Here is a 26,792-nt window from a genome sequence, read left to right on the forward strand (position 1 = left end):
TTCTCTGCTTTATAATCTGTAGATATCAGATGTCCCTCTGAGCTCCTGGTACAGTCATCTGACAAGAAGAAAACTGATGTTACTATTACTGAATAACATAACCTTATAAGTATATTCCCCACTGAGCTGCCGCTGCCTGAGACGCTTCAGACCGTGTGAAGAAATGAAATCAGTGGCACAGGCAGCAAACGACGGCAGCGCGGCCTACTTCATTAATATTCACTGTGCTGAGACGGAGGTCAGTGATAGTGAATAGTAATGAAGCGGGGCAGGAGACGCCACCACTGCTCTAGGTCACTGTAGAGGTGAACACAATCCCTGGCTGCTTAAATATAGCCACTTATGTGGAATAATACTGTAGGATGCCATAAATCTTACTGTATTACACCCCATACACACAATAGAATCCAAACCACATCTGCTGGATTTCCCAGCCTGAACTCACCGCGGATCTGCTGTCCCATACAGTCTGTAGTAGGGTCTGTGGAGTCACAAGGAAGCAGGGACTCCTAGCGTCATAGATCACTAAGATACGGGGAGTCCTGGAGTGTGGACAGAGTTCGGGCTGGGAAATGTGACTGATGTACAGACCAGATTTTCTAGTCCGGATTCCATAGTGTGATTGGGGTCTAAGGTGAGGTTTACACAGTGACATTTGTAGAAGCTGCTTCAGGAATTCAGAAGATTAATTTTTCCGCTTTACCAAATCAGCCCCCGAATCTCCATCAGATTCCTTACTGGCCAGGCCGGATTTTCCACCTCCCATTTATTTCCATAGAGCTCTGAGGTGGAATCTGCCTGAAGATCGAGCAGGAGGATTATTTTTCCGCTACCTGAAATAATCTGCTGTATAATTCTGGTAAATTCTTTCCCTTCACGAGGACTGACAGCCGATGAGGAAGAAATTTGCCTCGTTCACATCAATGTCAAGTCCATATTCCTGCTGTCCGTTCTATTCTATACTACATTTATTACCCCCTATAGCGGTATCACATTTATATTCATGTATTATTAGTATTTTACCTGAATCGGGGAACAACAAATAGTCTAAACAATGTCTGAATAGAATCAGTGACCCTTCTGTGCTTTATATAGTGGTGACTCCTCACCTGGGCGGGTCCCTGTAGGAATGTCCTCCTCACACTCCTCATCACCACTCACATAGGGCTCTTCCTTTATTCTCATAGATATAGCATTAATGTCGCTCACATCTTTATCCTGATGGAAAATCTGTGAAACAAATAATGTAAAAGTCACCGGACAAATGGGGAAGTCACAGAGAATGTTCTAGAACATTAATCCGCATGAAGATGAAAGATGTCCTGACAGTAGCTGCAGGTCTGTGAGAAGCCGGATAAACATATTAGATGGCGGCTCAATGACACCGCCCATGTATATAACCATATAATACTGCTGGATACAACAAGACTGACCACAAGGACTTCACAGTCCGTCTACACATCATAGGGAATATCTCCATCTACCTGATCATCCTGTGGAAGAAGAGGACTGGGACATCTCTCCGGTGTTGTCCTCTTACTGGATCTACCTGTAGGAAACACAGACAGGGACTGACTTCATTCTATACATACAAATAATGGAAGTCCATGTGTATATAGTCATGTCTATTACCTGCTGATGTGAGGGGCTGGTGGTCCTCCATCATCACCTCCTTGTACAGATCCTTGTGTCCTTCTAAATACTCCCACTCCTCCATGGAGAAATAGACAGCGACATCCTGACACCTTATAGGAACCTGACAACACAATGATACAGTCATCACCCCGACCCCTCCAGTTACTGTATAATGTCCCAGCATTCCCAGCAGTGTCACCTCTCCAGTCAGCAGCTCCAGCATCTTGTTGGTGAGTTCTAGGATCTTCTGTTCATTGATCTCCTCCTGTATCAGGGGCTGAGGTGGATGCCCTGGGATTGGGCTCAGGGTTCCTCCATATCCTTCATACACAGGAGCCTGACAGCGCCCACTAGAGGTCTTCTTCACTACTGTGTAATCCTGGTTAGGGGGAGACACATTAATAAATCTCACTACATACATGTCCAGAGTCCATCACCTCTCCAGTCATATCATCTGTTATTACTATAGATAAGAATGATGTCATGATGACATCATCAGAATCTCTCACCTCTCCAGTAAGCTGGTAGATGATCTCTAGGGTGAGATTTAATAGACTTTCCGCCATCTTGTTCCTGTCTCTTTCCATCCTTGATGGATCAATCAGGAATATTCTCTTCTATAGAAGATACTGAGAGGATTCTATATTGTAGGAACCTGAATGGAGAGAAGATGAGACAATGTAATCACTACACGGAATCCCATGGAATAAATAGAAGAGTTGAGTCCCATTATTATCACCACCTCCTACTTCTGAGGTCGGCAGCGTGTAGCTCAGGAAGGAAGTGACTTGTTGTGGGCCGGCTTGGTGGGTATATAAGGTGTGTGATAGGCAGAACAGAATCTCATTATTGTCTCGGGTAAAGGGGGCGATTTATCAGAGTTTCAAATTGGATGATTATTGGCTGTCGGGCCAAGGGTGACAGTATTTCTCCAACAGCGCAGGTTGTGAACTGTTTGTGTGCTGCTTTGTGACAACCAGAAACTTAAATGTATTTTCTTGAGGGGTCATTGCTGGAATATGAATCTCCTTCCCAGTTCCAGGTCTATTGCAGCCAGGGCCTGTTTTAGGTAAAATGGGGCCCTGGGCCAGATTTCAAGTGGGGCCCTAAATTCTAAGATACCATACCAACGTTACAATTCGGTAACTGAATACACATATGATCACTTTAAGAAAATCAATGTAATATAAACCAAACATTATTAATAGGACTTTAAATTCTGCATCCTAATGGCTGGATTCACATAGATGCATACCCCCCCCCCCCCCCACAGTGTCTATACCACGTGAGCCCCAGCCATAGGCCTGGTTCACATCTGTATTCGGGTTTCCATTAGGGGATTCCGCTTGGGCATTAAAAAGTAGTTACCGAAGGAAACCCTATGGACCCCATGACTATAATGAGGTTGTGAGGTTTCCACACGAATAATTCAGAGGGAAAAGTGGAGCTTGCATAAAACCAAGTGGAGACCACACGGACCCCATTATGGTCTATGGGGACCGCGAGTTTCCCTGGTAACTGCTTTTTAATCCGGATTAGGTTTCCATTAGGGGTATCCCCAAGTAGACTTCCCAAACGGAAATTCGAACACAGATGTGAATGGTGTTTTAGAGGGGTTTTTGTTACACCAAGAGTAGGCAACCTAATTGTAATATGGATGACACCTACACTAAAGTCATACCACATACTGTAACATGGGGGCGCTGTCATACTGTAACACGGGGGCGCCGTCATACTGTAACACGGGGGCGCCGTCATACTGTAACACGGGGGCGCCGTCATACTGTAACACGGGGACGCCGTCATACTGTAACACGGGGGCGCCGTCATACTGTAACACGGGGGCGCCGTCATACTGTAACATAGGGGGCGCCGTCATACTGTAACATAGGGGGCGCCGTCATACTGTAACATGGGGGCGCCGTCATACTGTAACATGGGGGCGCCGTCATACTGTAACATGGGGGCGCCGTCATACTGTAACACGGGGGCGCCGTCATACTGTAACACGGGGGCGCCGTCATACTGTAACACGGGGGCGCTGTCATACTGTAACACGGGGGCGCTGTCATACTGTAACACGGGGGCGCTGTCATACTGTAACATGGGGGCGCTGTCATACTGTAACATGGGGACGCTGTCATACTGTAACATGGGGACGCCGTCATACTGTAACATGGGGGCGCCGTCATACTGTAACATGGGGGCGCCGTCATACTGTAACATGGGGGAGCCGTCATACTGTAACATGGGGGAGCCGTCATACTGTAACATGGGGGCGCCGTCATACTGTAACATGGGGGCGCTGTCATACTGTAACATGGGGGCGCCGTCATACTGTAACATGGGGGCGCTGTCATACTGTAACACGGGGGCGCTGTCATACTGTAACACGGGGGCGCTGTCATACTGTAACACGGGGGCGCTGTCATACTGTAACACGGGGGCGCTGTCATACTGTAACATGGGGGCGCTGTCATACTGTAACACGGGGGCGCTGTCATACTGTAACACGGGGGCGCTGTCATACTGTAACACGGGGGCGCTGTCATACTGTAACATGGGGGCGCTGTCATACTGTAACACGGGGGCGCTGTCATACTGTAACATGGGGGCGCTGTCATACTGTGCTCCCGGACACATACGTTTACTGCTATTTGCCTGGCTACATGCATACTTTTCCATTAGAAGCAATGTCAGTACATGTGTAACCTACAATTAGAGGTAAATGTATGTGACTGGAGGCAGAGTGAGCAGGATTGTGACACACGATGTCCCTGGATGCCGCATCCAGTCCGTGGCCACCGCTACTTTCACTTTTTTGTAAGTGAAATGCGGATTAATTTCAGCCACTTTTAATTCCTGACTGTGCGGCAACAGCAAAACCCCAGCCAGGAATTAATGAGTGTCACTTACCCCAAAGTGACAGCACTGGTGCAAGGGGACTGGGTTTAGCTGTAGCCGCATCTGGGTACACAGTGTCACCACCTGAAACGAAACACCCTAAGGCTGAGGCCCCACGTTGAAGAAACGCAGTTTTTTTTGTTGCAGATTTTGCTGTGTTTTTTTTTCAACCAAAGCCAAGAATGGCTACTAAAGAAATGGGAAATAAAAGGAGGCTCCTACACTTCTACCTTCTGCGCAATCCACTGCTGGCTTTGGCTGAAAAAACTAAAATAAACGCTGTGTTTCTGCAACGTGGGGCCACTTGGGAACAGAATACTGAATGCACTGACAAGCAGTGAGCAATGAAACTATAATGGGGTCCGTGTGTTTTTCGCGCTGTGTCCACATGAGTCAAGCGAACAGGGAAGTAGTTCATGAATAGAGATGAGCGAAAAGTAAAATGTTCGATATTCGTTTAGAATAGCCGCGCAATTATTCCAACGAATATCGAACCCCATCATAGCCTATGGGAGAAAATGCTTGGCTACAGGGGATACCACCATTCGACTCAGGAGAGTCACCAAGTCCACTATCACACCCCAGGAAATGATACCAACACCCTGGAAAGCAACTGGGACAGCAGGGGAAGCATCTCTGGGGGCATCAAGTACCTTTATTATGTCGGGATCCCCTGTCAGCTTGCGATATACCGGAGCTGACTTTTTCCCATAGGAATGCATTGACCAGCGTTGATTGGCCGAATACTGTACACTGACCAATCAACACTGGTTCTGCCTGAGGAGGCGGAGTCTAAAATCGGTCCACAACAGTTTCTATTCTGGTCTGATTTTAGACTCCGCCTCCTCCGGCAGAACCAGCGTTGATTGGCCGAATGCTGTACACTGGCCAATCAACGCTGGTCAATGCATTCCTATGGCGAGATGAAGCAGTGCTAGCCGTGCGGTTAGCTCGACTACTCCGGACACCGGAGATGAAGCAGAGCTCAGCTCTGCCACACCCAACCATCCCGCCAGCTACTCCTCCTGTCACACACACAGCTCTACACTACTGCCAACCATCCCTCCAGCTACTCCTCCTGTCACACACATCTCTGGTGTAACAGAGCTCAGCACACACTCAGCTCTGCTACATCTCTACACTCTGTTGTAGAGATGCAGCAGAGCTGAGTGTGTGCTGAGCTCTGCTACACACGAGATGTGTGTGACAGGAGGAGTAGCTGGAGGGATGGTTGGGAGTAGTGCAGAGCTGCTACACCAGAGATGTAGCAGAGCTGGCTGATGTTAGCAGTCTGATGCAGCAGAGCTGAGTGTGTTAGTCTGCTGCATCAGACTGCTACATCTGCCAGCTCTCCTACATCGATCCGTGCGCTCAGCTCAACTACTCCAGAGTAGTTGAGTGTGCAGTATCGGATCAACCCCCTCCCCCACACCGATGTCCGCTTACCTGCAGCTCCCTGTTCTTCTTGATCCGGTCTTCAGAGCGCCCTGCCCTCCTCTGCCCCGACTAGTATTATAGAGAAGGCAAGGCTTAGCTTGGGAGGGGGGGGAGGGGTTAATCACTACACAGCGTGGGGTCCAACAATTTTTGGACTACATGCTGTGTAGTGAATAGGATCATTTTTAAAATCCAATCTCCGAATGATTGGAAATTGGATTTTAAAAACGATACTGAAATGTCAAGATCGGCTCAACCCTAAGTGCTGGCCGATGTAGCAGTGTCCAATGTAGCATCGGTAGAGCTGAGTTTGTAGCAGGTTCAGCTCTGCTTCATCTCGGCATAGGAATGCATTGATCGTACTTCTGTATGGCATTCGGCCAATCAACGCTGGTCAATGCATTCCTATGGGAAAAAGTCAGCTCCCGCATATCACAAGCTGACAGGGATCCCGACGAGATAGAGCCCCAAAGAGCTGTGTGAGTGACATTCCCCCTAAATAAAGGTAATCCCTAGCTATCCCTGCCTGTACATCTGTCCCTGTCTCACAGTCCCAAATTAGTCGAATGTTAAATCCACCATTCGTATAAATTGGAGGTCACCTGATTTCGGCTGCCAATGACTTTTTTTGATTTTTTTTTCAATGCCCCCGTTGTAGTTCCTGTCCCACCTCCCCTGCACAGTTATTGGCACAAAAAATGCGCCAGAAAAGGTGGGAGGGGATACGAATTTTTAGTGCGTTTGCCTCGTGGTATTCGATTGTAATCCAATACCTCGAACGGCCTGATATTCGATTGAATGTGTATTCGATGAAACAATGTTCGCTCATCTCTATTCATGAAGTATTTTCCTCTCTGCATGTTCTGTGAGGAAAACACATTATAGTCTATGGGGTCCATGTGCTTTCATTGCTCAATACTTGTCAATGTGTTTGTTATTTTGTTCTGGGCGTTCCCACGTGGATTCCCCGAATAGAATACTGAACGCAAATGTGAACCAGGCCTAAGGGTGAGTTCAGACGGGGTTTTTTGGGTCAGAATTTTGATGCGGAATCCATGTCAAAATCATGACCAAAAAAAACCCCACCTCCCATTGAAATCAATGGGGGCCGGTCGTTTCTTTTTTCTGCGAGCAGTTTGTTCCCGCTCATGACATGCTCATTCTTCAGGCAGATTCCGGGGCCGATTCAGCTGCGGACGTCCGCCTGAAGATGGACTGGCATCCAGTTACGGCTATCCGGAAAGTTCTGGAAAATGGAAGCCTAAGACGTCTCCTGCACACAAATGGCACGGATGTGGTTATCAATGTGGAGGTTGTGGATAAACCCTTATATGGGGCAAACAGGGGTTAATATGAGGGACATGATGGGGTTAACTGCTATTAATGTGAGGCACATGGAGATACTGACACTAAATGAATCACCCCAAATGCCTGACAGTAATAGAAGCAGTAACAACAGGGTGTACCCGAGGTTTCCTAGTCTCACTTTCCTATATGGAGCTCTTCTGTCCTCTCCTCCTCTTGGGGAAGACTTTGCAGGATGCAGAGCAGGAGCTGAGGAGAGCCAGGCTTCAGACAGCACCGCAGGCCGGCGGAGGCGGGGCTATTACCTCACACAGCAGCTCATACACAGCCTTCCCCAGAGTCCCTGCTAGCACCGCCGCTGATCAGCTACAAGTGACCGCACAGCCCAGCGGCCGCTGCACAGTGAGAACAGACGGTCAGTCACTCCATAAACATAATGCTGAAATATCAGTAATATAGTGTGTGGGGGCCACAGGGAGGACATTATAGCGTGCGGGGGCCACAGGGAGGACATTATAGCGTGCGGGGGCCACAGGGAGGACATTATAGCGTGCGGGGGCCACAGGGAGGACATTATAGCGTGCGGGGGCCACAGGGAGGACATTATAGCGTGCGGGGGCCACAGGGAGGACATTATAGCGTGCGGGGGCCACAGGGAGGACATTATAGCGTGCGGGGGCCACAGGGAGGACATTATAGCGTGCGGGGGCCACAGGGAGGACATTATAGCGTGCGGGGGCCACAGGGAGGACATTATAGCGTGCGGGGGCCACAGGGAGGACATTATAGCGTGCGGGGGCCACAGGGAGGACATTATAGCGTGCGGGGGCCACAGGGAGGACATTATAGCGTGCGGGGGCCACAGGGAGGACATTATAGCGTGCGGGGGCCACAGGGAGGACATTATAGCGTGCGGGGGCCACAGGGAGGACATTATAGCGTGCGGGGGCCACAGGGAGGACATTATAGCGTGCGGGGGCCACAGGGAGGACATTATAGCGTGCGGGGGCCACAGGGAGGACATTATAGCGTGCGGGGGCCACAGGGAGGACATTATAGCGTGCGGGGGCCACAGGGAGGACATTATAGCGTGCGGGGGCCACAGGGAGGACATTATAGCGTGCGGGGGCCACAGGGAGGACATTATAGCGTGCGGGGGCCACAGGGAGGACATTATAGTGTGCGGGGGCCACAGGGAGGACATTATAGTGTGCGGGGCCACAGGGAGGACATTATAGTGTGTGGGGGGCACTGAATGTATGAGAAGGGCTGAGAGCGAGCACTTACCTCCTCGTGTACAGCAGCCGTCTGCTCACAGGACCTGTGAAGATGTCATAGATGTGGGCGGAGTCATGGAGTCACATGATCAGGTCCTGCTTTTATCACTTCATCTGTGCAGAAGATACTAAATAAAGGACCTGTGATGATGTCACGTGTGTGGGAGGAGTCAATATATATAATAATATAATATGATATAATGTTAGACATTAGATACCAAATCGGTCGTGACTAGAATGGAGTGGCTTCTGGTAGGTATGATGTCACAGGAAGGGGCGTGGCCTCTCAGAGGAGGGCGGAGTCTCGGCCATCACTGCTCGGTGCTGTATAGAGGAAGCCGGAGCCGAGCACATGGAGATGGAGAAGAGAAAGCAGAGGGGATTGTAGCGTGGTAATGGAGGATGGAAGGGGAGAGAGAGGATTGTTCTACATAGGACTGCATGTTGGATGAGGGGAGAGAGTGATGTAGTTACATGGGACTGCATGTTGGATGAGGCTGAGGGAAGGAGTGATGTAGTTACATGGGGCTGCATGTTGGATGAGGCTGAGGGGAGAGAGTGATGTAGTTACATGGGACTGCATGTTGGATGAGGCTGAGGTAAGGAGTGATGTAGTTACATGGGGCTGCATGTTGGATGAGGCTGAGGGGAGAGAGTGATGTAGTTACATGGGACTGCACGTTGGATGAGACTGAAAACAGAGTGATGTTTTAAATGACACTGTATCCCGGAGGGTCTAGGGCAGGGGTGCTCACACTTTTTCAGCATGTGAACTACTTTATAAACTGACCAAGGCAAAAGATCTACTACCCACTTCTTCTGGGTGGGGTCAGGGCATGTCTGTGGGTGGGGGAGGGCGGAGCGTGAGAGCAGGAGACAGCGGCGTTCTGTGGCCGCCCAGGGATCCCTTGTGAGATGGGGGGGGGGACAAGAAATATAAGCGGTTCAGCGGCACCACCAACTCGCAGACGACGTCGCGGTAACTGCTAGTCTTAATATAAAAAGGGTTGCGGTTCGGGATAGAGTTTAAAATATGGCGGATGATGTGCTCCTTACTCTGACTTCCCTCCACACTACACTGCCAAACCTTATGCCTGTCCTGACGTTATATGGGAGTCTTTCAGGGTATAAGAATAACTGCTCCAAGACTGAGGCCCTCCCACTTAATGTGCCAAGTGATTTTCTAGCCCTTCTCCACAGCAACTATAGATAGGCCATTTCAGTGCCCAATAAGTGGGGCCCACCTTGTGTCAGCAGAAACACACACTCCAAAAACTGATAAGGGCTCGTTCACATCTGCGCCCGGTCTCCGTTTTGCAGGTTTCTGTTTCCTGCACAAAACAGAGGCAGGAGACAGAAACCTGCAGGACTCTCTCATCCATTCATTTGAATGGATTTGAAAGCTGAGCAGCGGTGAGCGTTTTATGCTCTCCGCTGCGAAACCATTTTTTTAAAAATCCGGACAAAGAGTCGGACATGCAGTACTCTGTGTCCGTTTTAAAAAAAAAAAACCGTTTCGCGGCGGAGAGCATAAAACGCTCACGGCTGGACCCGGTCTGTGGTTTCCATCTTCTTGCATGCAGAAGACGGAAACCACAGAACGGAGACCCGACCGCAGGTGTGAACCTAGCGTCAGTCAGTATCCCAGGCACAAAAAATTTTTGGAGCATTTGTCTCTGATACAAGCTGAGCACAACATATTACACACTGAAGTGATGTATTCCTGGAAAAATTGTCATTTTCACCATCAGATGCGTATTCATTTCTGGAAAATTAATTAATGCAACACTTGGGGGGTTAAACATGCTAGCGCAGCTGGCCACAGCATTGAGTCGGCATGGCTCAACATCCCAGTGACATCATCACAACATCCCCTCTCTTCCTGCACGTCTTGCAGCGGTCCGCTCTGCGATAGGTGGTGATTCTGGATTTTGAAAGGCGGTCACATTAATGTGACTGGACTGTGTATAAAGATGTACCACAATAAATACAAAACAAGTATAAATAGCCACACATAAGAGGATATACAAGCCCATCATAAGCTTCATTTTAAATAGTTTTTTATTGAGAAGAAAAAAAGGGTTTTACAATATATAAAAAGGGAAGAGAAAAACCAACAGGAAATCGTTCATGAAAGATATAAACAGAAGGAAAAATTGCTCCATACAGTATACGGGAGACAAAATTCGCCTACACCCAGAAGAAATTAATAAATAAAATTGCATGGGAGGACCAGTAAACAAGGCATACGTAAACTCTACAGGCAGTTCCCAACGAGGTCCTGTAAAGAGATCAAATAAAGTCTGGAGCAGGGAGGGGAAAGGAAAAACACTGGGGAGGGGGGAGGATAACAGAAGGGGTAAAAGTAACCATATAAGAAACAAAAAGAAAAATCAAAACATATTATCGGAACAGTATACCTGGACAAATTCCTGGCGACACAGAGGGCACGTGGAGTACGAGACAATGAAATTGCAAGGTAGGTAAATAAATATCCGCCACCAAACCTCACTTTAGAGATCACATAAAGCCACCCATTACCATACTACAGTTAAGGGGTCATGATGGGACCAGACAGGGAGTGGGAAGGGCAGGACGTCTTTCTAGTTTCCATGTAGGAGGACCAAAAGGACCACTTGGATCGAAAGCTGGCAAAGGTGTGGTTCCCATTAGCCAGCATACGCTCCAAAATAAAGGCGAGGTCGACATGGTGGATTAGTTCAGTAAAATGGTCAGACAAAGCGCAGATTTCCATTGATGGGCAATCATGGACCGAGCCGCCAACACTATCTGACCCAACACAACCTGTGTACCTCAGGAAAAAAGGCCAGTGTCCAAGAAGCACAGGGCTAACCTAGGCGAGGGCTGTATGGTAAGACCGGCTATGGTGGACATGAATTGAAATACAGCTACCCAAAAGGCCAGGATCGGGGGACACTCCCACCATAAATGTATATAAGACCCTACGCGACCGCATCCCCTCCAGCAGAGTTTTGAAAAAGAAGGGTCAATGTGCGCCAGTTGACTAGGAGTCCTATATCAGCGTAACATTGTCTTCAAAGTAGTCTCCCAATGTAACGCTCCCCTAGAGACACGTTTGACAAACCCACTAGCCTCATACCAGTCCGTCAAAGAAATGGGCCTGGCAAGATCGGATTCCCAGTGGAGCAGGTGAAAAGGCTTGAGCCGCTCAGTGGGAACAGAGAGGAAACTGTAAAACACAGAAGTCCCACCTTTAACAGGTCAGGCTTGATTCCATAACTTCAGAGCAAGTCTGGGGAAGACTAGTCTCGAGGGTTCGTGGGTCTGAAAAAGGTGACGCAGTTGCAAGTATTTAACCCCTTCCCGACATCCGCCGAAATAGTACGGTGCATGTCGGGTGTGTGGCTATGGCAACCGCCCGGGAGCCGGGCGGCCGCCATAGCCGCCGGGTGTCTACTGCTTTAAGCAGTAGACAACCAGCTGTAATGCCTCTGATCGGTCCCCGGACCGATCGGAGGGATTAACCCCTCCAGCGCCACGGTCAAAGGCACCATTTTCCTGGCGGCGCATGGGTGCCGCCATTTTGCCGGTGATCGCCAGCTCCTGGAGCATGCTCCAGGGCCGACATCACGTTGGCATGACAGCCAGGAGCCTTTACAAGGCTGCCAGGCTTGTCTGCAAATTCTTTCTTTTGCAGACTGGTCTATGCAGCCTGCGAAAGAAAGGATGATTTTTTGCAATACATTAGCATTGTAATGCATTGCATTAGTGATCAGGCCCCCTGGGGTTCAACACCCCTAGGGGGTCTAATAAATGCAAAAAAAAATATATATATATACTTTATATATATATATATATATATATATATATATTAAAAATTCAAATCACCCCCCTTTCCCTAGAACACATATAAAAGTAGTTAAGTACTGTGAAACACATACATGTTAGGTATCCCCGTGTCTGAAATCGCCCGCTCTACAAATCTGTAAAAATATTTTTCCTGTTCGGTAAACGCCGTAGCGGGAAAAATAGTCAAAAGTGCCAAATCGACGTTTTTTCACTGTTTTGATTCTGATAAAAATTTGAATAAAAAGTGATCAAAGCAATAACATTTCCCAAAAATGGTAGAACTAAAAAGTACACCCGGCCCCGCAAAAAAAGACGCCCTATGCATCCCCGTACACTTACGTATAAAAAAAGTTACGGCTGTCAGAATATAGCGACTTTTAGAAGAAAATTTTAACACAGTTTTTTCTTCAAATCCACCCCATTCTGAATTTTTTTCCTGCTTCCCAGTACATTATATAGAATAACTAATGATGGCATCAGGAAGAAAAATTTGTCCCACAAAAACTAAGACCTCATTTGGCTCTGGGAGTGGAGAAATAAAAAAGTTATGGGGCTTAGAAGGAGGGGAGTCAAAAATGAAAATCAAAAAATGCCATCGGCGGGAAAGGGTTAAAAAAGTCAGATTTGGAGAGGTTAAACTCAGATTGTAGCATGGTGAATGATTTAAATCCTTCCTCAGAGTACAGGTGAGCAATTTTATATATATCTCTAGAGATCCAACCACGGAGTCTCAGCTGGGGAAGGAAGGCGGTCGCGTACGGTATGGAATCATCCCTAGAAGTGTGACAACAAATAGCGCCATACAGTCATGAAGGCCTTGATACTTAACAAGGGAGGGTGTACAGTAGAGGGACCAATATCTTTAGGGCGTAAAACACTCAAAAGCGGAGCGTCCAGCAAACTCTCCTCAATCTCAGCCCAGCGCCGCTTAGAGGTCTCATCCCATCCAACCTTAAGTTGTTCAAGGACATCCGGAACACCCACTCCCCCGCTGGTCCAGGGCCTGGACATTGCTTTAAAATCGAACCCTAGACTTCATTCCCTCCCATACAAAGTTAGAAAGTATACTTTAAAGTTTGGGGAAATATGAGTCAGGGAGAAGGATAGCTACTGTGTGAAACATAGAAAATCAGGGGTAATGCCATCACTTTGACAATGGTAATTCTGCTCGCCCAGGGCAGAGAAGGCTGTTAGGAGAGCGGAGATTTTGGCCAGAAGAACTCGGTGCTGTCAGGGAGATGCCAAGGTACGTAATGCGAGAATCATTCCATTGATAGGGAAATTGAAGACTAAGGTCTTGTCTCAAAGGGGGTGGGATGACAATAGGCAGAATTTGGAATTTAGAAGGGATAACTCTATAATAGGAGACCCTACCAAAACTTTCAGGGGCAGCAGTAGCCGCCCTCAAGAAAGAACTAGGGGAAGTCAGAGCCAGTATACCGATTTTGTGTTGCTGACACCCCACAGTAATATCTCCAATATTCCCATCCGCTCGAATGGACTCCGCCAGGGGTTCCATCATGGGTTCCTGACGGGTTCCATTCGAGATCCAAAAGGCGTCGGACAAGAAGCCTGAGGAAAGCACACGGGTCGAAGGCTGGGAGTAGAGAGCCAGTATAGCAGACTTAAAGACAGGGCCCATCCCAAATTTATCCAAAAGGCTATCAAAACTTCAAGTATAAAAGCAAGTACTGCACGGTAGTAAAGTATTATTGCATGAACGGGCTAAAATAATCTCCCATGTAGAAAATCAGGCTAAAATTACAAAGCAGCAGTAATACCTAAACAATAAATAGCACATACCCATGAAGAGGAATGAAAGTAACGTCCTAGTCTCTGTCCCTTGACATCAACCTGATGTGCATTTTGGATCTTGTGCCTTCGTCTGGGGGTGGTGCCAAGGACACAGGACAGGACTTAATCTGGAGCCTGGCTGTCAGATACAGCTGGGTTCCCACTGCAGTTGTGCCGGCTCTAATATTGAGCCTGCTCAATCACCATCACGTACGTGTAGGTGGGGATGTGTTAAAGTATTCCAATTGGACCATTTTTGAGAACCAAGAGAATCTATTCCACAGATGAGTCATTTTTCCAATCAGCCGATAATTTAGGTAGACGCTCCTGCGAACGTGGCTACGGTGAACAATGGATTCAAGAAGGCTTTAAAAGACTGTTGACTACCAAAGAGAGACTTTGAAAAGTCAAGTGAAAAAATTTAATTCTGACAATTGTGTCCGATTCATTACCACCTACACCTCTAGATGCTATGAGATGCACCCAATTTTACGTAAATATTGGGGTTTATTAACACATGACCCCATCTTGCGAAATTACATGAATTCTCAACCTACCATTACCTACAGAAAATCTCGTAATTTGAGAGACACTCTGGAGCCACTAAGTGGCTAATCCACAGTCTTATATTTTTGGTGTTCAAGGCCCTAAATCAGGGTGCAGACCTTGCAGTGACTGGGTTGTTTAGCCAAACATTGACGTAAGTAATGAGTTTTGGAACTCTGATAAATCACATACTTTTAAGATATGACATCTTAAATGATCAATCTTTAGGCGTTATTTCTTTTGCCATCTGTCTTTGTGAATTTATATACACTCAGTGGCCAAAAGTCATGAGAAAGTACCGGATGCGCAGATAATAACGGGTCGCCCCTCTGAGAGCCCTAATAACTGCAGCAAGATGATGAGGCATGGACTCCACGAGGTGTTGAAAGAGTTCTGGAGGGATATTGATCCATTGCAGCCCATAATTGATCCTGTGGAGTTGGCGCTGGGTCCATGGAGAAGACACTGGTATCCACAGCATCCCATAAATGCTCTATGGGGTTGAGGTCGGGTGAGCGGGCAGGCCAATCAAGGGTCGTGAGGTCACTGGTGTGTTCATTAAGCCAGTTCACCAACGAGCAATGGCATGTTGCATTGTCCTGTTGGTACTGTAATGGGATTAGTTTAGGGATTGCCATCTCCACAGCAAAGAAAGTCCAGCCAAGTGTAGTGCAACTGGCCGCAACCAAGTTTTATTAGAAGTTGTGCAGGCAAAACAAAACAATAATATAAAATAAAATCCTTGCCGTCCTAGCTTCTAACTTCAATGTCAGGTATCTAGCTAAAGAGAGCTGGGCCTTCTGCACAGCTCCCTACACAAAATATAGCAGTATTACTCACTTTGACATTGTTTTTGTATGTCCGTGAAAATGCATGAAGGGGTTAAAGGAAAATAAATAAGTTAACATTAAAAAACAGTGAATCTCAGTTCTTTGTTAATACCTAGATGGGTCAATGACTTCAGGTAGAAAATTCACTAACATGCTTCTCTCCTTTGTGAATTCTCTGATGTCTAACAAGATCTGATTTATGAATGAAACATTTACCACATTCAGGGCATGAGTGTGGCTTCTCTCCTGTGTGAATCTTTTGATGTTTAACAAGACATGATTTCCCAGTAAAACATTTCCCACATTCTGGGCATGAAAATGGCTTTTCACCTGTGTGAATCTTTTGATGTAGAACAAGATTTGATTTCTGAGTAAAACATTTCTCACATTCTAAGCATGAGTATGGCTTCTCCCCATTGTGAGTTCTTTCATGTTTAACAAGTTCTGATTTAGTGATAAAGCATTTCCCACATTCTGGGCATGAATATGGCTTCTCCCCTGTGTGAATCCTTTGATGGTCAACAAGACTTGATTTACAGATAAAACATTTCCCACATTCTAGACATGAATATGGCTTCTCCCCTGTGTGAATCTTTTTATGTCTAACGAGATATGAATTCTGAGTAAAACATTTCCCACATTCTGGGCATGAATATGGCTTCTCTCCTGTGTGAATCCTTTGATGGTCAACAAGATTTGATTTATAAGTAAAACATTTCCCACAATCTGGGCATGAATACGGCTTCGCCCCTGTGTGAATCCTTTGATGGTCAACAAGACTTGATTTATAGGTAAAAAATTTCCCACATTCCGAGCATGGATATGGCTTTTCTCCTGTGTGAGTTCGTTCATGTTTAATAAGATGTGATTTAAAGGTAAAACATTTTCCACATTCCCGGCATGTATATGGCTTGTCTCCTGTGTGAGATCTCTGATGTATAGCACCCTTTCTGCAGCTTTCATTTTGCTTAACAGACTGTAAAGAAAGAGAAGAAACACCTTTCTTCTGAAGGGCTGAGGGTATATCTGGGGTAATGGCATGTTCTTCATATGGATCTTGTGTGATACCATGATCCTCTGCTTTATAATCTGTAGATATCAGATGTCCCTCTGAGCTCCTGGTACAGTCATCTGACAAGAAGAAAACTAATGTTACTATTATTGAATAACATAACCTTATAAGTATATTCCTAACTGAGCTGCCGCTGCCTGAGACGCTTCAGACCGTGTGAAGAAGTGAAGTCAGTGGCACAGGCAGCAAACGACGGCAGCGCGGCCTACTTCATTAGTATTCACTGTGCTGAGACGGAGGTCAGTGATAGTGAATAGTAATGAATAGAGATGAGCGAACAGTAAAATGTTTGATATTCGTTTCGAATAGCCGCTCAATATTCGACTATTTGATCGAATATCAAACCACATTATAGTCTATGGGAGAAAATGCTTCGCTACAGGGGATCCCACCATTATACTCAGGAGAGTCACCAAGTCCACTATCACACCCCAGGAAATGATGCCAACACCCTGGAATGCAACTGGGTCAGCAGGGGAAGCATGTCTGGGGGCATCAAGTACCTTTATTATGTCAGGATCCCTGTCAGCTTGCGATATACCGGAGCTGACTTTTTCCCATAGGAATGCATTGACCAGCGTTGATTGGCCAGTGTACAGCATTCGACCAATCAACGCTGGTTCTGCCTGAGGAGGCGGAGTCTAAAATCGGTCCACAGCAGTTTCCATTCTGGTCCGATTTTACACTCAGCCTCCTCTGGCAGAACCAGCGTTGATTGGCTGAATGCTGTACACTGGCCAATCAACGCTGGTCAATGCATTCCTATGGCGAGATGAAGCAGAACTAGTCATGCGGTTAGCTCGACTACTCCGGACACCGGAGATGAAGCAGAGCTCAGCTCTGCTACACCCAACCATTCCTCCAGCTACTCCTCCTGTCACACACATCTCTGGTGTAACAGAGCTCAGCACACACTCAGCTCTGCTACATCTCTACACTCTGTTGTAGAGATGTAGTTGAGCTGAGTGTGCGCTGAGCTCTGCTACACACGAGATGTGTGTGACAGGAGTAGCTGGAGGGATGGTTGGGGAGTAGTGCAGAGCTGCTACACCAGAGATGTAGCAGAGCTGTCCGATGCAGCAGAGCTGAGTGTGTTAGCTCTGCTGCATCGGACTGCTACATCTGCCAGCTCTTCTACATCGGACCATGCGCTCAGCTCAACTACTCTGGAGTAGTTGAGCTGAGTGTGCAGTATTGGAGATGAAGCAGAGCTGGGATTTTAAAGACGATACTTCACACTCACAGATGATACTGCACACTCAGCTCAACTACTCCGGAGTAGCTGAGCTGAGCACACGGCCCGATGTAGGAGAGCTGGCAGATGTAGCATCCAAGCAGAGATGCAGCCAAGCAGACTGCACGCCCAGATCTGCTTCATCTCCGATGTACAGTACTGTGTCAGCACTGCTACATCTGAGATCGGACCACAATGGAAACTGCTGTGGACGGATCTTAGACTCTGCTTCCTCAACAGAACCAGCGTTAATTGGCCGAATGCTGTACACTGGCCAATCAACGCTGGTCAATGCATTCCTATGGGAAAAAGTCAGCTCACACATATCGCAAGCTGACAGGGATCCCGACCAGATAGAGCCCCAAAGAGAGGTTTGAGCAACATTCACCCCTAAATAAAGTTTAGTCCCTGTCTCACAGTCACATAGTTCATAGTCCCAAATTAATCAAATGTTAAATCCACCATTTGTCTAAATTGGAGGTCACCTGATTTCGTCAGCCAATGGGTTTTTTTCAAATTTTTTTTTAACTGCCTCAGTTGTTTTTACTGCGTTTGCCTCGTCGTGTTCGATTGGAATCGAACACCTCGAACGGCCTGATATTCGAGTCAAGTTCATAGGAATGCATTCGATCGAACGGTGTTCGCTCATCTCTAGTAATGAAGCGGGGCAGGAGACGCTACCACTGCTCTAGGTCACTGTAGAGGTGAACACAATCCCTGGCTGCTTAAATATGGCCACTTATGTGGAATAATACTGTAGGATGCCATAAATCTTACTGTATTACACCCCATATACACAATAGAATCCAAACCACATCTGCTGGATTTCCCAGCCTGAACTCACCGCGGATCTGCTGTCCCATACAGTATGTAGTAGGGTCTGTGGAGTCACAAGGAAGCAGGGACTCCTAGCGTCATAGATCACTAAGATACGGGGAGTCCTGGTGTGTGGACAGAGTTCAGGCTGGGAAATGTGACTGATGTACAGACCAGATTTTCTAGTCCGGATTCCATAGTGTGATTGGGGTCTAAGGTGAGGGTTACACAGTGACATTTGTAGAAGCTGCTTCAGGGATTCAGAAGAATTTTTCTGCTTTACCAAATCAGCCCCCGAATCTCCATCAGATTCCTTACTGGCCAGGCCGGATTTTCCACCTCCCATTTATTTCCATAGCGCTCTGAGGTGGAATCTGCCTGAAGATCGAGCAGGAGGATTATTTTTCCGCTACCTGAAATAATCTGCTATATAATTCTGGTAAATTCTTTCCCTTCACGAGGACTGACAGCCGGTGAGGAAGAAATTTGCCTCGTTCACATCGATGTCAAGTCCATATTCCTGCTGTACGTTCTATTCTATACTACATTTATTACCCCCTATAGCGGTATCACATTTATATTCAGGTATTATTAGTATTTTACCTGAATCCGGGAACAACAAATAGTCTAAACAATGTCTGAATAGAATCAGTGACCCTTCTGTGCTTTATATAGTGGTGACTCCTCACCTGGGCGGGTCCCTGTAGGAATGTCCTCCTCACACTCCTCATCACCACTCACATAGGGCTCTTCCTTTATTCTCATAGATATAGCATTAATGTCGCTCACATCTTTATCCTGATGGAAAATCTGTGAAACAAATAATGTAAAAGTCACCGGACAAATGGGGAAGTCACAGAGAATGTTCTAGATCATTAATCCGCATGAAGATGAAAGATGTCCTGACAGTAGCTGCAGGTCTGTGAGAAGCCGGATAAACATATTAGATGGCGGCTCAATGACACCGCCCATGTATATAACCATATAATACTGCTGGATACAACAAGACTGACCACAAGGACTTCACAGCCTGTCTACACATCATAAGGAATATCTCCATCTACCTGATCATCATCCTGTGGAAGAAGAGGACTGGGACATCTCTCCGGTGTTGTCCTCTTACTGGATCTACCTGTAGGAAACACAGACAGGGACTGACTTCATTCTGTATATACAAATAATGGAAGTCCATGTGTATATAGTCATGTCTATTACCTGCTGATGTGAGGGGCTGGTGGTCCTCCATCATCACCTCCTTGTACAGATCCTTGTGTCCTTCTAAATACTCCCACTCCTCCATGGAGAAATAGACAGCGACATCCTGACACCTTATAGGAACCTGACAACACAATGATACAGTCATCACCCCGACCCCTCCAGTTACTGTATAATGTCCCAGCATTCCCAGCACTGTCACCTCTCCAGTCAGCAGCTCCAGCATCTTGTGGATGAGTTCTAGGATCTTCTGTCCATTGATCTCCTGTATCAGGGGGTGAGGTGGAGGCCCCGGGATTGGGCTCAGGGGTCCTCCATATTCTTCATACACAGGAGCCTGACAGCGCCCACTAGAGGTCTTCTTCACTACTGTGTAATCCTGGTTATGGGGAGACACATTAATAAATCTCACTACATACATGTCCAGAGTCCATCACCTCTCCAGTCATATCATCTGTTATTACTAGAGATAAGAATGATGTAATGATGACATCATCAGAATCTCTCACCTCTCCAGTAAGCTGGTAGATGATCTCTAGGGTGAGATTTAATAGACTTTCCGCCACCTTGTTCCTGTCTCTTTCCATCCTTGATGGATCAATCAGGAATATTCTCTTCTATAGAAGATACTGAGAGGATTCTATATTGTAGGAACCTGAATGGAGAGAAGATGAGACAATGTAATCACTACACGGAATCCCATGGAATAAATAGAAGAGTTGAGTCCCATTATTATCACCACCTCCTACTTCTGATGTCGGCAGCGTGTAGATCAGGAAGGAAGTGACTTGTTGTTGGCCGGCTTGGTGGGTATATAAGGTGTGTGATAGGCTGAACACATTCTTATTGGGAGTATTTGACCAGACTCAAGCGTACTGGCTGAGGGGTGTTCAGTGCTGCCCGGGGTGTTGCAACACAAATTGAATCTGGAAGAACCAAAACCTGATGCCGAACAGCCCAGGAGGCTCCAGCAGCTCTAGTAGAATGAGCCGTGCTACCTACTAAGGAGGGGAAGAAACCCTCAAGAAGGTGAGGAAGAGTCCAATGATACGAAGCTGACACTTGTAAAGATGACACTGACTTTCCCTGCAGCTTCAGTCACAACAAGTAATGGTTCGTCCATCGATCTCTTGGAACAGCCACAACTGTCACAGATAGATCTCCCACATTTCTGTCTGGACTACAATCTACTGGCCATAGAGGTGAAGACACTCGGCCCCTGATATTACCAGCACACTGGAACTAACTGTACAGTCCTCCCTGATCCTGACAGAAGAGGAAGTATTACAGCCTAGTACGCAACGTGCAACAACAAGTGACTAATGCAGAGGAGAAAGTGGCCAACGGGAATCTGTAGGTTTGTGACTTACTGAAATGAGCAGAATCTTACATGATGGTATAGAGGACGTAGAGAATGGGCCCCGCTGTAGGGACATGAGAGGAATGAGTGTCCCGAAGAATGTTCCATCCAGAGATCTAACACCGATACAGGGGCTTATAGAAGTATTCACACCCCTTGACCTTTGTCACATTTTGTCACAACCACAAACTGAAATGTATTTTCTTGAGATTTTCAGTGATAACAACACAAAGTATCAGATAATTGTGAAGTGGAAGGAAAATGATAGAAGGTTATCAACATTGTAATCCAATAAACATCTGATAAGTGTGACGTGCAAAAGTCTTCAGCCCCCTATAGCAATACTTTGTAGAGCCGCCTTTGGCTACAATTCCAGCTACAAGTCTTTCGGGCTCGGTCTCTACCAGCTTTGCACATCTAGAGATGAGATTTCTTCTTCTTCTTTGTAGCCAGATTGGATGGAGCGTCTGTGAACAGCAATTTTCATGTCTTGCCACAGATGCTCAATGGGATTTAGGTCTGGACTGTGACTGGGCCGTTCTATGAGCCGAATATTCTGTGATCGAAACCATTCACTGGAGCTCGGGCTGGAGGTTTAGGGTCATTGCTGGAAGGTGAATCTCCTGCCCAGTCTCAGGTCTATTGTAGGATCCAACAGGGCCACAAGGAGGACATTATAGTGTGTGGGGGCCACAAGGAGGACATTATAGTGTACGAGGGCCACGAGGAGGACATTATAGTGTACGGGGGCCACAAGGAGGACAGTATAGTGTGCGAGGGCCACGAGGAGGACATTATAGTGTGTGGGGGCCACAAGGAGAACATTATAGTGTGTGGGGGCCACGAGGAGGACATTATAGTGTGTGGGGGCCACAAGGAGAGAGACTGAATGTATGAGAAGGGCTGAGAGCGAGCACTAACCTCGGGTACAGCAGCCATCTGCTTACAGGACCTGTAATGATGTCATAGGTGTGGGAGGAGTCAAGAAGCCACATGATCAGATCGCTTCATCTATTCAGAAGATGCTAAATCCTAGTGAGCTAAAGGACCTGTGTTGATGTCACCTGTGTGGGAGGAGTTACAGAATCACATGACCAGATATTCGAAGTTTTTGTAGAGCTGTCTGTGTGTGACGTGTATATAGCAGAGCTGTGTGTGTGACGTGTATGTAACGGAGCTGTGTATGTAGTGGAGCTGTCTGTGTGTGATGTGTATGTAGTGGAGCTGTCTGTGTGTGACGTGTATGTAGTGGAGCTGTCTGTGTGACGTGTATGTAGCGAAGCTGTGTGTGTGACATGTATGTAACGGAGCTGTGTATGTAGTGGAGCTGTCTGTGTGTGACGTGTATGTAGAGGAGCTGTCTGTGTGTGACGTGTATGTAGTGGAGCTGTCTGTGTGTGACGTGTATGTAGTGGAGCTGTCTGTGTGTGACGTGTATGTAGTGGAGCTGTGTGTGTGTGACGTGTATGTAGTGGAGCTGTGTGTGTGTGACGTGTATGTAGTGGAGCTGTGTGTGTGTGACGTGTATGTAGTGGAGCTGTGTGTGTGTGACGTGTATGTAGTGGAGCTGTGTGTGTGTGACATGTATGTAGTCTGTGTGTGACATGTATGCAGGGTCAAACTGGGGTGTCTACGGCCCACCAGTGGAATTGTTTCTAGAGGCCCACTGCCAGGACCCTGCAGATCAGCAGTACCAAGACACGACAGCTAAAGGTAATAACGTGTCGGGAGCCATGCTGCTCACCCACTATACCATGTGCACTACCTGAACCTACTGCTACACCTTGTACAGCCAGTGAACAGCATGTCTCCTAGAATTGTCACCATTACCTGCAGCCACGCTGTCCTGGATCTCTGATCTGCAGAGGTCTTGGCTGTTGTATCATCACAAATGTAATATTGAAAGCCTATCCTAAGGACAGTCCATCAATATTAGAAACATGGATAAATCTTTTTAAGCGGTTGTCCAGGAATTAGAGCAACTCATGTGCCGGGCGGGAGGTAAAATAAAAAAATAAAAAAAATAAAGAAGAATACTCATTAGAGATGAGCGAACAGTAAAATATTCGATGTTCATTATTCGTTTTGAATAGCCTCTCAATATTCGACTATTCGATCGAATATTGAGCCCCATTATAGTCTATGGGAGAAAATGCTTTGGTTCAGGGGATCCCACCATTCGACTCAGGAGGGTCACCAAGTCCACTATGACACCACAGCAAATGTTGCCAACACCCTGGAATGCAACTGGGACAGCAGGGGAAGCATGTCTGGGGGCATCTAACACACCAAAGACCCTCTATTACCCCACTATCACAGCCTAACAACTACACACTTTCCACATTCAAAAAAACCTCTATCAAATTGGGAAAATACCTGGAAACCTTCTTTACTCCCCAAATGGATGGACACAAACCCAAATTTAAGCTCAACAAACATTAACAAGCACCCCTTTAAATCACGTTGCCCATGACAACCACAGATGGAATAGGCAATGGGAAATCCATCAGTCCCCACCCTGACCTGTCATTGTGGATGTGCGTGATGTGGTAAGACCTTCCAAAATTCACTTTTCTAGCCCTTAACATGAGCCCTTCCAAACAAAGTTACAGGCCCTTAAGCTGAGCTACCAGCAGAGATTGAGGCCCTTCAGGTGACTTCAGCCTCTACCTGCAGAGTTTTACGCCCTTTAACTTAGTTCAGCCTTGCACCAGCAGAGATTTGTTGGTTCTTTGGGTGAGTTCAGCCTTTAAACAGCAGAGATTTGGTTTTTGGCCCTTGGAGTGAGTAGAGCCTTTAACCCCTTCTCGACATGCGCCGTAATAGTACGCCGCATGTCGGGTGTGTAACTATGGCGACCCCCCCTTTCCCTAGAACACATATAAAAGTAGTTAAAAACTGTGAAACACATACATGTTAGGTCTCCCTGTGTCCAAAATCGCCCGCTCTACAAATCTATAAAAATATTTTTCCTGTTCGGTAAACGCCGTAGCGGAAAAAATAGTCAAAAGTGCCAAACCACCGTTTTTTCACTGTTTTGATTCTGATAAAAATTTGAATAAAACGTGATCAAAGCAATAGCATTTCCCGAAAATGGTAGAACTAAAAAGTACACCTGGCCCCGCAAAAAAATATGCCCTATACATCCCCGTACACGGACGTATAAAAAAGTTACGGCTGGCAGAATATGGCGGCTTTTAGAAAATTTTTTTTTAACACAGTTTGGGATTTTTTTTAGGGGTTAAAATGTAAATAAAACCATATAAATTTGGTATCCCTGGAACCGTACCAAAACACAGAATACAGGGGACATGTCATTTTGGCTGCACAGTGAACGCCGTAAAACCAAAGCCCGTAAGAAAGTCGCAGAAATGCATTTTTTCTTCAAATCCACCCCATTCTGAATTTTTTTGCTGCTTCCTAGTACATTCTACAGAATAATTAATGGCGGCATCATGAAGAAAAATTTGTCCCGCAAAAATTAAGACCTCATATGGCTCTGGGAGCGGAGAAATAAAAAAAGTTATGGAGTTTAGAAGGAGGGGAGTCAAAAACGAAAATCAAAAAATGTCATCGGCGGGAAAGGGTTAAAAAGCTGTGTTTTTGGCCCTTGGCGTGACTAGAGCCATGCAGCAGCAGTGGTTTATTTTTTGGCCCTTGGGGTGACTAGAGCCATGCAGCAGCAGTGTATTATTTTTTTGGCCCTTGGGGTGACTAGAGCCATGCAGCAGCAGTGTATTATTTTTTTGGCCCTTGGGGTGAATAGAGCCATACAGCAGCAGTGTTTTATTTTTTGGCCCTTGGGGTTACTAGAGCCATGCAGCAGCAGTGTTTTATTTTTTGGCCCTTGGGGTGACTAGAGCCATGCAGCAGCAGTGTTTTATTTTTTGGCCCTTGGGGTGAGCCCTAAAAAAATTAGATTTCAGGCCCTTGGGGGGGTGAGCCCTAAAACATTAATTTTCAGGCGCTTGGGGGAGCCCTAAAAAATGAGATTTCAGCCCCTTGGGGGTGAACCCTAAAAAATTATTTTGCAGGCCCTTGGGCTGGAGCCCTAAAAAATTGAGTTGCAAGCCACTGGGGGGTGATAATGGAAAACAAATTTTTATATATATAAAAATAAAAAAAATTCACATTCAGAAGTAGGGGCTGGAGTTGGAGGAAGAGGAGTATGAGGAGGAAGAGTAAATTGGCTCCTGGCAGCTTCTCTCCAGTACCTGTACTCTGGAATGGATACCCAGCTGGATATCCACGTCCTCGCCCATGTCCCCTGCTGCTGCTGGCTGCTGGCTTCTGGCGGCCTACAACTTTAAAGTTGTAGGCCGGCTCCTGCGCGGCGAGGTCGCAAGAGCCGACCTGTTCTGGTGACAGCGAGGAGCCAACTGAAGGCTCCCAGGCCTGTCACTGCTATATTACTATTGCGGTTAGTCTATGACCAGCCGTAATAGTAATGTAGAGAATCTCCCATAGATAGCAATACGCTTGTATTGCTGTCTATGGGACTTGCAATCAAATGGTTGTAGGTTCAAGCCACCTAGGGGGAAGGGGCAATAATATGGTGAAAAAAAAAAAAAAAAAGCTTTAAAAAAATAAAATAATTAAAACTTCTAAATCCCTCCTTTCCCTAGAATACATATAAAAGTAGAAAATTACTGTGAAACACATACACATTAGGAATCCCTGTGTCTGAAAATTCCCAGTCTACTGATATTTTTCGAACCGCCGTGTTTTTTTTTTTTTCACCGTTTTGCCTCTGATTTAAATAAAAGGTGATCTAAGCGATTCCCCAAAATGGTAGAACTAAAAAGTACATCGGGCCCCGCAAAAAAAAACGCTCTATGGATCTCCGTACAGCCGCAGGGTCACCTGTCAATGTGGCCTTGCAGCTGTTGCAAAACTACAACGCCGATATACTAAATATTTTACCTTTTTTTTTGCTTCAAATTTTTTTTCCCCTATTTTCCTAAAACCTAGGTGCGTCCAGTCCAGTCCTAGTCCAGTGCGTCTTATAGTCCGAAAAATATATAGAGCCAACATATTCCGCAGCGCTGTACAAATTGTAGGGTTCAAGTACAGACAGAAAGATACATTACAAAGAAAGTCATTTCACACATTGGGACTGAGGGCCCTGCTCGCAAGAGCTTACAATCTATGAGGTAGAGGGGGTGACACAAGAGGTAGCAGGGGCGGCATTGCTTATACAGGGTTCAGACAATTTTGTAATAGAGGTGACTGTCATTACACAAACATGAGCCGTCACCAGTCGTTTCCTTTAACATGAGGATGGCACTTGTACATGAGACAGAACAGACACAGGCGAGGGACAACAGGGTGCTGGGGACAGGTGAGTTTGCTTTTTTTTACACCACAGTGATCACTCCAGTCTTATAGACACCTCTGTTGTTTAATTGTATGGCGATGCATGCAGTACTCTGTATACGGATTTAAAAAAACGGTTTCGCGGCGGAGAGCATAAAACGCTCACCGCCGGACCCGGTCTGTGGTTTCCGTCTTCTTGCATGCAGAAGACGGAAACCAC

The 26,792-nt window shown here is 46.5% G+C and overlaps 3 protein-coding genes and 1 pseudogene across 3 annotated transcripts in view; 1 reads left to right on the plus strand and 3 right to left on the minus strand.

Annotated features, from left to right (window-relative positions):
- LOC142191151 (uncharacterized) overlaps positions 1-26,792 on the minus strand; it is a 1,229,165-nt gene that overhangs the window by 941,476 nt on the left and 260,897 nt on the right. Inside the window, 1 exon segment of the mRNA XM_075262334.1 lies at positions 15,836-16,505. Within this exon segment, the coding sequence (XP_075118435.1) occupies positions 15,836-16,505 (670 nt within the window).
- The window catches only part of LOC142189744 (uncharacterized), a 107,792-nt pseudogene that overhangs the window by 59,886 nt on the left and 21,114 nt on the right, over positions 1-26,792 (plus strand).
- On the minus strand, positions 1,455-8,599 carry LOC142211794 (gastrula zinc finger protein XlCGF66.1-like). The gene is made up of 5 exons (XM_075280407.1): positions 8,569-8,599; positions 2,145-2,290; positions 1,835-2,014; positions 1,633-1,756; positions 1,455-1,549 (listed from the first exon to the last, which is right to left on the minus strand). The coding sequence occupies exons 2-5, from the start codon at positions 2,220-2,222 to the stop codon at positions 1,455-1,457; spliced, it is 477 nt and encodes a 158-aa protein (XP_075136508.1). The 5' UTR covers positions 2,223-2,290; positions 8,569-8,599.
- Positions 19,716-20,548, minus strand: LOC142212817 (gastrula zinc finger protein XlCGF66.1-like). The gene is made up of 3 exons (XM_075280877.1): positions 20,406-20,548; positions 19,897-20,275; positions 19,716-19,813 (listed from the first exon to the last, which is right to left on the minus strand). The coding sequence occupies exons 1-3, from the start codon at positions 20,481-20,483 to the stop codon at positions 19,716-19,718; spliced, it is 555 nt and encodes a 184-aa protein (XP_075136978.1). The 5' UTR covers positions 20,484-20,548.

The sequence above is a fragment of the Leptodactylus fuscus genome, chromosome 1, assembly GCF_031893055.1.
Source record: "Leptodactylus fuscus isolate aLepFus1 chromosome 1, aLepFus1.hap2, whole genome shotgun sequence".
NCBI lineage: Eukaryota > Metazoa > Chordata > Amphibia > Anura > Leptodactylidae > Leptodactylus > Leptodactylus fuscus.

Excerpts from the sequence above, each read along its gene's own strand:
- LOC142211794 (XM_075280407.1), bottom strand. The coding sequence starts at position 2,222 with ATGGAAAGAGACAGGAACAAGATGGCGGAAAGTCTATTAAATCTCACC. Across the intron at positions 2,015-2,144 it reads TCTACCAGCTTACTGGAGAG|GATTACACAGTAGTGAAGAA; the intron begins GTGAGAGATTCT and ends CCCCCTAACCAG. Across the intron at positions 1,757-1,834 it reads TGGAGCTGCTGACTGGAGAG|GTTCCTATAAGGTGTCAGGA; the intron begins GTGACACTGCTG and ends TTGTGTTGTCAG.
- LOC142212817 (XM_075280877.1), bottom strand. The coding sequence starts at position 20,483 with ATGGAAAGAGACAGGAACAAGGTGGCGGAAAGTCTATTAAATCTCACC. Across the intron at positions 20,276-20,405 it reads TCTACCAGCTTACTGGAGAG|GATTACACAGTAGTGAAGAA; the intron begins GTGAGAGATTCT and ends CCCCATAACCAG. Across the intron at positions 19,814-19,896 it reads CCAGCCCCTCACATCAGCAG|GTAGATCCAGTAAGAGGACA; the intron begins GTAATAGACATG and ends TGTTTCCTACAG.